The sequence below is a fragment of the Trichechus manatus genome, unplaced genomic scaffold (genome assembly GCF_000243295.1).
Source record: "Trichechus manatus latirostris isolate Lorelei unplaced genomic scaffold, TriManLat1.0 scaffold00096, whole genome shotgun sequence".
NCBI classification, from domain to species: Eukaryota; Metazoa; Chordata; class Mammalia; order Sirenia; family Trichechidae; genus Trichechus; species Trichechus manatus.
In genome coordinates, this window is record NW_004444032.1 from 10,324,233 (window position 1) to 10,335,825 (window position 11,593).

The 11,593-nt window shown below is 34.8% G+C and overlaps 1 protein-coding gene across 10 annotated transcripts in view; it reads right to left on the bottom strand.

The window, feature by feature from the left end:
- Positions 1 to 11,593, bottom strand: part of KMT2E (lysine methyltransferase 2E (inactive)) — an 87,216-nt gene that overhangs the window by 19,776 nt on the left and 55,847 nt on the right. For all 10 annotated transcript variants that reach the window (XM_004382614.3, XM_023737072.1, XM_023737071.1 and 7 more), the window contains 4 exons: positions 10,384 to 10,501; positions 9,155 to 9,264; positions 5,200 to 5,464; positions 3,899 to 3,994 (listed from right to left, as the gene is read on the bottom strand). In XM_004382614.3, coding sequence (XP_004382671.1) covers positions 3,899 to 3,994; positions 5,200 to 5,464; positions 9,155 to 9,264; positions 10,384 to 10,501 — 589 coding nt within the window. The remainder of the gene's footprint in view (positions 1 to 3,898; positions 3,995 to 5,199; positions 5,465 to 9,154; positions 9,265 to 10,383; positions 10,502 to 11,593) is intronic.

Genomic DNA, 11,593 nt, shown 5'->3' on the forward strand with positions numbered 1-11,593 from the left:
GGCATAACATAATTTGTAAAGAAAATATTCTACATCCTACTTCAGTGAGCAGCAGCCGGGGTCTTAAAAGCTTGTAAGCATCCATCTAAGATACTTCACTGGTCCCACCCTGTCTGGAGCAAGGGAGAATGAAGAAAACCAAAGACACAAGGGAAAGATTAGTCCAAAGGACTAATGGACTAATAGCCTCCACCAAATTGAGTCCAGCACAACTAGATGGTGCCCAGCTACCACCACTGACTGCTCTGACAGGGATCACAATAGAGGGTCCTGGACAAAGCTGGAGAAAAATGCAGAAAAAAATCCTAACTCACAAAAAAAGGCCAGACTTACTAGTCTGACAGAGACTGGAGAAACACCGAGAGTATGGCCCCTGGACACCCTTGTAACTCAGTACTGAAGTCATTCCTGAGGTTCACCCTTCAGCCAAAAATCAGACAAACCCATAAAAGGAAACTAAATGGGCACACCAGCCTAGGGGGGCAAGGACGTGAAGGCTGGAGGGGGCAGGAAAGCAGGTAAGGGGGAACCCAAGGTCGAGGAGAGTGTTGACACATCGTGGAGTTGGACACCAATGTCACAAAACAATACAGGTATTAATTCAATGAGAAATTTGCTGTGTAAACCATCTAAAGCACAAAAAAAAGACCAAAGAAAATGATTTGACGTTTTTTCGTGAAATCATTTAACACTTCTTGTGGTCTCTAACCAACCTTATTTCCCTACACTCCCCCGCAACACACACACAGCCAGTTATAATCCTAGCCAAAAATGATTAATCACATCTTATCTCTAGCCTATCTCCCCTGGTGAAGCAAGCAACCATTCAGTTCTATACAGTTTAGCCACCAGTTTGCTTCTACATGCAGGTAAATTTGTACTTGTTGAAACCCTACTCATAAGGTCTATCATAAATACTACCTAGTTCATGAAAGTCTCTGATCCTCCTTAGCAATAAGTGATCTACCATGTCTCCTTTACCGCCAGGAGTCCTACTGGCGCAGTGGTTGAGAGCTCGGCTGATAACCAAAAGGCTGGCAGTCTGTATCCACCAGCTGCTCCTTGGAAACCCTATAGGGCAGTTCTCTATCCTATAGGGTCACTATGAGTCAGAACTGACTCAACAGCAACAGATTTAGTTTTTGGTTTTTTACCACTTCTAGGAGTCCTAGTGGCACAGTGGTTAAGGACTTGTCTGCTAACTGAAAGGTTGGCGGTTCTAACCTACCAGCCACTTCACAGGAGAAAAATGTGGCCGTCTGCTTCCATAGAGATTTACAGCCTTGAAACCCTTTGGGACAGTTCTACCCTGTCCTATAGGGTAATCCACTGGACAGCAATGGGTTTGGTTACCTCCTCTTGCTACAGTGTAGTTGTAAATGCCCCTGAAGGCAGAGATGTTGTTTTGTCTTCCATTCTCATCAAAAAGAAGCAAAGTCAGCAACCAAAATACATAAATCCACTGGTACAATTTTTAGAGACTGAACAAGATACTAAATATTATCTTTTGTGTGAAACTGCCATTTGTGTAGGTAGAAATAGTCAAATACCAGCAGTTTCATACTGTTCAAGCTACACTACAAAAAGATGAGTTGAAGTACTTTTAAATTCATAGATTACATTTTTTTTTTCACATTTTCATATCTGAGAAGAAGGGTATGACTGACTCCTTTTATCACAATCTGATAAATATACATGGTAGCTAGTATCTCCTATTATACCCATAATGTTCTGTCACAGGTGATTTCTATCAGTTTAACAAATTTCTCTGGAGTAGCATCATGACTAACATTTTCACTTTGTGCAGTTTTAGTTGTCCGTTTTTTTTTTTAGTTGCCACTTTTTGACTTGACCTTATCTTTCGTTTATCTAACTAATACCACAAACGCTAGAAAAATAGTGACTGATTCATATTTAAACTTTTCAAAACCAAGTATTTTGGCCTTCAGACTTTGCGGGAAAAAAATACTAATTGCTTAGGAATTCTAGGATGCATGTTCTTGTGTTCTGCTGATTGAGTATATCCAAAAATTCAGTAATTCAAACATCAACAGAAATGTATCAATTAAAAATAATAGAACTGCAATGACTTTGAGGGGTTACTGGTCAAGAAGCCAAAGGAAGATTTTTAAATTTTTATTTCACATCCTTTCATAATACCAGACAAGTTATAAGCACACTTCTCAAGTTTTCCACATTTCAGTCCCACAGAAATAGCTAATTTTACAGCCACATTAGTGGCAGATGTTAGAATGAATATGCTAAGATGGATGTAAAAACTTTGAGGTGTTCTTCTACATTAATACAGCATGTTTATAAGCACAATCAACAGGACCAACCAAAAATGGATTCCCAAGTAAGCCATGGCGTTTGTTTTTTTAAGTTCCACCAAGTTCTGCATCAACAAAAGGGTATCCATTTTCTTCTGGGAACTGGGAATGAGAATGTTCTAAATGCCACTAAGTTTCTCAGCACTGACAGGAGGATATGTTATAAAAGTAGCTCCATACTCATATCAACTTTTAAATAGAAAGCAATCTAAGTAAAATATTTCGTGGGCATACAATGAACCTCCAGATTTTTTTTTTTTCCATATCTTTTTTCAAGTGGTTCTTAATAGCCCATTATTAAGTTGTAAAAAGTTTCTCCTTGTACCAGACACATGCCTCATACAGTAACTAATGATACTCAAGTTGTTTTCCCAAAAGTTTCTGCAGGATTAGTACAAATACAAGACCGTGGTAACTGCAAGGAACAGGATGAAAACTACTGAAAATCTATAGTCAAGAAAGAGCCATCAGAATTTGGACAGGTATAGGTAATTCACCTGTAATTGTATCTTGAAAAAGGTTCAAGATAATTTCTTTAGGTACAGGAACTCCTTTATAACCAACCTCCTCCAGTATTTTCTCCTTGATTTGCTTGTCTCCTATCTCTTACCCTACCCTGTCCCAAAAGAGCACTGTTTCTGAAATCTTGAGGCTACGAAACAGTTCTGCATTGTTTTCACAATTGTGAATAGCAGCAATGAATCAGTACTAAAAAGATGACCACCAAGGTGATCTTCCTATATCAAGCAGGCCTACAATGACCACTTTCAAAGATCAGACCCCTAAGTATATGACACTTGGGATTCCCTGGAATACAGCATGAGAACCACTAAAACAGGAGACAAGGGAATAGTGAAACTTACACAAAGATCATTAGTTTGTGAGCTCATTTTCAAATCTTGGGGCACTCAAAGTATAATGTAATAATTTCTTAACTATAATACTTTCTTAACATATTGAACACTAAATTACCATTGATTTGTGAGAAAGTATCTTGTCCTAGTTTTTGTATCGATATTTACAAATAAATAGTACAAGGAACATGAACCCCGAACTTTATTTTAATAAAAACCTTATTTTATGATAGTATGAGAATACAGAAGGAAGTAGCTACCAAACGGGGGGTGGCTGGGAGGGTTTTTTTTTTCTTTGCATAAGCCATTTATTTGGTGCTGTTATAAGCTTTAAAGTTCAGTTCTTGTTTTATATTAAATCCTGGAGAGAGAAAATAAAATTTAGCTAATGAAAGACATTTTAAACAGTAATGTGGCATTAAAATTTATTAATTGTTCTCAGCTTCAAAAAATGTTTAAAGTATTATTACTTAAATGTCATACATTCTTAAATGTCTAATACATAGTAAAAATACAAAAGATTAGTGGAAGTTACTTGAATGGTAATGAAAAAGCCAGTTAGAATACTCAGTGGCACATCAAGGATTCAAAGGTGCTAACTTCAGACAAAGAACAGTAGAAGTCCACATAATGGCAGCAACAATTACTACGAGAAGAGCAGCTGTCACTAAGCCCAAGCAACAGCATTAAGCAGCTACTGATTTCCCAACTTACCATCTTCCTTTTCCTTTCTGCAATCTGCTCCTCTGATTCCATTTCTACTTCGTTGCTAATAGTTTTTTCTTCTATATCATCAATAAAATCTGGTTCCTGAAAGTGGAAATGACTGCTTTATAGAAAATGCTATTTCATCAATAAACTAAATGTCTTTCAATCACTACTTTACAAGCAAACAACTAATTCAACATATCAACATTACGAGTGTACTTAATTCTACTTAAGAAATTTAAAACTGGTCTCCTAATTCAAGAAATATTTCAAAATTAAGCGATCAAATATTTTTTGTTTTTTAAGTTCTAATCAATAGAGTTCTTATCAATAAAGAGCCCACAAGGTCATACATGGTAGCATGGCCTTATGTTTATGTTCTTCCCAAAACATAAACATACAATTATTTCACAAAACCCAGTGCCTACAAATACCAAGTCCTCAATAAATGTTTGTTCACTTTAAAGCTTAAAGGAAACTATTCTCAGTAAAGATAATGTATTGGAAATGAATAAAACCTTACTTCATTTTCACATTGTAATGGTCACTCCGAACTTGTATTTGTTTAGATTTACTTCATTTTCACATTGTAATGGCCACTCTGAACTTGTATTTGTTTAGAGGGCATATAATAAAATATTATATGTCTTTATTGATTTTTCTCTAAAAAAATCTTACTTGTTATTTTGTGGCAGCACTCTTATAAGATTGATATACCGTATTTTTATGCAAATAACTCACGCCTTCTATGTTTGTTTGCCCAATGTGCCCTCCCCCTGCGAGGTATTTCCATAAGTGCCACTATGCCAATTTTTTTACATGTTGCTGTAAAAAAAAAAAAAAAAAATTAGCACACTTATGAAAATACCTCATGGGGGGAGGGCATAGGTGGCAAACAAATGCAGAAGGTTCGTGTTATTTATATAAAAATATGGTAATTATTTGTGTCTCAAATTTTTAAGGAAAGAAAATTTTATGGTTTAAGATTTTAAATTAGAACACTTGATTATGAACATAAAGAAATAGCCACCTGGAAGGTATTTTGAAATTACCCAGTCTTAGAAAAATGTTATACTCAATTCTGCAAGGATTCAATAACTAAGTTATTTCTTAATAACAAATACTATACAAACTCTAGCAGAACTTGTATTTTACACCTACAAATACTTCATAAAATAACAGAATGGACTTAAAAATATTTTAAACAAGCAATTTTACATAAAACAAAAAGGTTAAAAAACGACAAATTATTTTCCCTTGTTAACTCAATTTCTTTCATCGAGAATCACTAGAGCATGTATCAATACCTGATTATTTGATACTGATAATCTCAGTGGAGAAAGCTTTCTCTGTTTATTTTCTGGGCTCTTCATTTTGTTGGTTGTTCCTTCACAGTCCAGAGTAATATTCTGATTTTGTGTATCTTTCTCTTTTGCAATATCCTTGTCTTTTTTTCCTTTTTTCCTTCTGGTCTCATAACCGCTATTGATGTTTTCCGTGGATTCAGAACTACGTTTTAGAACAGGGCACTCTGGATTTTCTTTGAGGCATGCGCAATCCACCTTGTACTTACTGGAAAGATAATCAGTTAAATATTTATTCAAGATACAAAGCAAATCTGTTTTAAGCTTCAATTCCACAAAATTGTATACTAATTATAAGTAATCCTTACTTTTTACTACTTTGCATTCCTAGTTACTATCACAAATGAAATTTTCTTTTCTCATAAAAACAATATCATTGGAAGTTAGTTTCTGACCAGAGATTGAGTCTTCAACCATAGAAGAACAATAAATTAAAACCTTTGTATTTTTTAGGTAAAATGATACTGTAAACCCAAACCAAACGCACTGCTGTCGAGTCAATTTCCGACTCATAGCAACACTATAGGACAAAGGTGAACTAACCATAGAGTTTCCAAAGAGCACCTGGTAGATTCGAACTGCTGACCTTTTGGTTAGCAGCCATAGCTCTTAACCACTGCACCACCAGTGTTTCCAAAATGACACCGTAGCAAACACAAAATAACATGAAGGCAAAAAGCATAATTATTTCAGTGGTCCCAGATATGATAAAGTATATGTTCTGAATATGAAAAACTACCTACTGACCTTAAATTTGACCTACATAAAAAATGTTAGTTATAATAGACAGCAAACCTTAACTAATTTATCTCTAATTTAAGGAATGATTTGAATAACTAGACTTCTTTAAAAAGCTACCTTGAAAAATTTAAAGTTACATTTCCTTCTGCACCTCTTAAGTGTTCCTCTTTTAAACAGAAGCTTGAAAAATAATTGCACTATCTCACGTTTTCACAGTGATGATAATTATTACTCCCATTTTACAGATGAGAGAACAGTTCAGAGAGGGTCAGTATCTTGTCCAAAGTCACAGTTAATAAGTGGTAGAGATGGCATCAGATATAGATCTGTATGACTCCAAAGCTCACACACTTTTCATCTCTTCAATATTTGTCAACTCTCTGCCCTCTTTATCTCTACAGTACCGCCAGCATTTAGTTCATCTCTAGGATACAAGCTAAATGCCCAAATTTGAGTTAACAATAGCATGTTTTGTTTGTTTACAATAAAAACAACTTACTTTTCCAATTTTCTAATATTCCTAGTCATTCACTTTCAGCACTTCAACACTGCTAGACAGGTATAAGTCAAACTGCTTAATTCTGTGAATCGGGTAGAACTCAAACATATATGGTCCTACTCCCCCACCCCTCAGAATCAGGTACTGACAGACTAGCTTGAAACTCTTCCTAGGTATTTTCCTTGATTTTAGGTAACAGACTGCAAATAATGATGATAACAACAGCTGATATTTATGAAGCACGTACTTTGAGCCAGGAACTGTTTTAAACACTTTCTATGGGTTAACTCACTGAATCTTCAGCAAGTCCCTGTTAGATGCTATTATTGTTTTTATTCTCATACTATACTTAAGGTGATGAGACACAAAGAAGTGAAGAAACTGGTCCAAGGTTATACAGCTAGTAAGAGACTAAGCTAGGACTTGAAACCAGACAGATAATAAAAAGCTTTTATTCTTAACCACTATGGCATACACAGTCTCTCAAATCAATGAGTAAAGAGCCATTATGCTAAACTTTCCACTTTCTAAGGGAAAAAAGGCTAAAAAAGAATAGCTGAAGTCATCAGTGACAAATCAGACTCCAAAAATCAGGCAGAGGTGTAAGCTGAAGAGGAATTTAGTTTAGAGAAAATATGGACATTAAAAACTTCTGCATTTAAAAAGGATACCACACAAAGTTTAAAAGATAAAATACACACTACAATAGCTCAAAAGACTATAGAATATATAAAGATATATTCTGGATATAAAGAACTCCAAAAAAATTCAGTAAGAAAAAAGACTATCCAGCAGAAATATGGACAGATAATATGATTAGGCAATTCACCAGAGAGGAAATCCAAATAACAAATGAATATATAAAGAGATCCTTGCTGAAAACAATCAAATCTTGGGTGAAAGGTTATCAGGCCATGAGATTGTATCCTACATTCATTTATGAATAGCCTTACAGATTTTATATTATGGATGATCTTCCAAGTGAGGCAAAATTGCATACATGTGTTTAATTTGATTTATGAAACTATAATATAAAAAAAAGATTCAGGAAAATTGCTTTACTGCCTTAAGATTTTCGTGAGAAGTGTCTCTCTAGTTTTATTTGTGAACTATTTCTTCATGGGCAAAATAAAATGGAGATTGGAAATAGATAAGAACTTAGTCATTTAAAAAATACAGGCTTTGATTTTGTTTAAATTATATTTATTTTGTTGTAACAGCTGTTTACTCTCTCAACTTTTGACACTTTGCCAAAGGAAATAAAGTATCTGCGTGGTACTTGCTTTATTTAAATAAATAAATAGATCCTTGGATTCATTAATAATCAAGGAAAATGATAATTTAAAATATAAAACGATACCATTTCACACAGATTAGCATCAATATTAAAAGTCTTACAGTAAAGAAATGGAGCAAGGAACTAAATTACTGTGGGAAAGTAAATTGGTGCAAGCTTCTTTGGAGAGTAATTCACCAATGTCTAGTAAAAACTATGGCTGTGTACATTCTATAGCCCAGCAATTCCACTCCTAGGTAACTAACATGGAAAGAACATGTACACAGCAGACATGTTTAAAAAGCCACAGAACACTTTTTGTTAATATAAAGAGTCATCAACAATGAAATGGACAGATAAATGTCATCAACAGGGAAAATAAATGAACCAGAGCTATATATAATAATATGGCTAAATGTCACAAAAGTAATGAATGCAAAAAGTTGAAAGCAGAGGAATACAATATGTAACAATTTATATAAAGTTTAAAAATATACAAAATACTAGATATTATATGGAAACAGTAAAACATTAAAGAAATGCACCAAATTAAAGCCAGTGGTTGGTTATCTCTGGCGAAGGAGGGAAGAAGGAAGATGAGATGCCATCTGGCTGTAAACATAAGGGGTCTTCAATGGACAATATTTTGTTTCTTGATTTGAGAAGTCTGTGTACGTGGGTGTCTGTATTATTATTTATATCTTTTGTGTATTAACTTTTTAAAAACTTAAACTGACATGTCTAGAATCAGAATTAAAATTTGTTTTTTTTTCCTAGTGTTTGAAAATCCTTTCAATTCATATTGCAAAGAAAATTTGGTACGATTTTATTTTGAAGGGCAAAAAAAATTACTCGTTCACACCGATTAAACAAATTAACTCGATGACTAAAATTGTATCCCCTAAAATACAAGAATAAACTAAAGAAACAAAATTCTCATATAAACTAGGTCAGTGTTGTATGGCTGAATTAGGATTATTAATTATAGTTACTAGGAACATTTACATCACAATAATAGGGGAAGTTAAGAAAACTAAAAAACCAAAAAAACCAAACCCATTGACGTCGAGTCAGTTCACTCACAGCAAACCTATAGGACAGAGTAGAACTGCCCCATAGGGTTTCTAAGGAGCAGCCGGTGGATTCGAACTGCCAACCTTTTGCTTAGCAGCTGAGCTCTTAACCATTGCACCACCAGGGCTCCAAGAAAACTAAACAATGATGTAATGGAAGATGATACAAAAATGCTTATTTTTAGGTACTTTTAACTTTCTCATGGTAAATAAAAAGCTAAAAAACTAATGACAATGTCTAGATAATCATAAGGACATTAAGAAACTATTTTGAAGCAACAGGTACAATATTTATACATTTGAACTTACCAATTCCCATAGTCAAAATCAAAGGCAATAGTAATTTCAGTTCCCTTTGGAATATTTTGTATAGAATAAATGTAAAGATGTATGGTTCCATCTTCAATTTCATGCCTCACCTGTCAGTTAAAAGAATAATTTTGTATTTCTATAAATTATTTTCTACCTTAGAAACATTTTTTATCCTGCAATTTTGAAGACTATTCGAAGCATTTTACAAATACAACTTGGAAAATAAGCCATTAATTACAAGACTTGTAGCTACAAATCAGCAGTTATCAACTGGGAAGGAGATAAATCAGTTTTTCAAACTCAATGTTCCTGCAGACTGCCAACCCCTACTCCTACAGCCCACCATGTGGCATAAAAAAATACGGTATTTCATCAATTCTAAGATTCACCTGTTCCCACATTTTAGTATCTCTGAAATTAATGAGTCTTGAGTTATCGTAACTTAGTTTTGATGGAATGCAGTGATGTTACAGCAAACTGCTTAGCACTTATCTATGTCAGACACTGTTCTAGGTGATTTACACATATTAACTGTGTCAGTCCTCATACCACCTTTTTACAGATAAAACTGAGGCATAAGAGGTTAAGTAATTTTCCGAAGGTTACAAAGCTAGTAAGTCAGAAAAGACAGGAATCTACTAAGTTTGGCTCCAAATTCCACACTCTTAACTGCAACATTGTATCATATAATTTGGAATGCTTATTTTGGCATGTAGGAAAACAAAGCCAAAAATATACTCCACACTAAAATACAATTTTATAAAAATTTTTATAGTGGCACATACAAAATCTACTTTAGCTTTCAGCTTTGTCATCTAACTTGATCAAATCATAGCATACACTTAACCCCTATTGTTGTTGTTGTTGTTGTTATGTGCTGCTGAGTCCATTCCGACTCTCAGCGACCCTACAGGACAGAGTAGAACTGTCCACAGGGTTTCCAAGGAGTGGCTGGTGGATTTGAACTGCCGACCCTTTGATTAGCAGCCAAGCTCTTGGATAAACACAAAGGAGTCTAGTATTTTCTCTTACAAGGAACATCATAATTTCTTTAATGTGCACAGTAACTTTTAAGACCTCACAGTTAATATTACCTAAAATTCCACAAAAGAAAGATGCTAGATGATATAAAATGTATCAGTAGTTAAAGTGTCTTAAGCTACCACATTTTGTACTTAATGCTCAGATCTCTGCCCTGGCCCCAAAAAAGCCTTCTATAAGCTTACCTCTGCATTGGGTGTACAAGAACGCCTGATGAACCGAGCCTCATTCCCAAAAGTCCTTGCATCAACACACATCTCTAGCCCATGAAACTTAGAATAGAATAAAACAAAAGGATATGGTCTACAAAGAAAGAAATGCATTATAAGCTATTAACATTTTAAAATAGCAATCTCCGGTTATTCTTCACAGGTAAACTGATGAGGAAACTTAGGCACAGAGAGTTTAACTTCTGAAAGGCTCACAATAGATAGTAAAGCCAAGATTTGAATACAAGCAGTCTGACTCCAAAACCCACTCTTAGCCACTATGCTAATAAGATTTTTACCTGCCCCTATAACTTTACCTTAATCAAAGATAATTAATTGAAGGTGGGAATTCAAATTTACAAAGAAAGATAAAAAGGGAATGACTACTACGTTTATAGAATGATTCATAATTGGATACCTTTAAAGTTCCTATTTCCTGGTGCATTTAGAAGTGTTTGATTTATACCCATTTCAGATCAAATCTGGTATATAAAAGGGAATTCTTGTGTATCTTTCATATCTTTAGTAAAAATTTCAAGTTATAAACAAGAAATGTTTTTAATAATTGGAGGACACAGACTGAGAATGTTACCCCCCAGAGACAGAAACATACTGCTAGACCTTAGGGAAGCAATGGCCATCAGGATCATACTGCCCACAAAAATCCCAATTCATAGAAGAGGCCTCCAATGCCATTCCAATACCAAGAAAGTAGAAGCTGAAACTGGTGGCAATAAGGTAGGACCAAATCTAGCACTGTCTAATAAAGGGGAAGGAATTTTGCCTGCAGTCGCTCACCATGGTCTTTTTGGGTTCTAGCAATTACAGTACGAGAAATTAACACAGGTCCTGGTTAGACAAGTTTCCTTGTAAGTTCCTGATTACCATTCACCTATACTGGTATCAGGTTACTACGCTGCGCAAATGGTTTGTGCTCAACTACTAACCTAAAGGTTGGAAGTTCTAACCCACCCAGCGGTGCCGCAAAAGAAAGCCCTAGGGATCTACTTCCGTAAAGATTATAACCAAGAAAATCCTATGGAGTGCACTTCTACCCTGTAACACATGGGGTTGTCATGAGTCAGAATTGACGCAAGAGGAAAGGGTTTGGTTTATTTATTTTTTTACATTGCTGTCAGTTTATATTGGAAGTAGACTGAGAATTTTTTTTTTTTTTTTTTTTTTT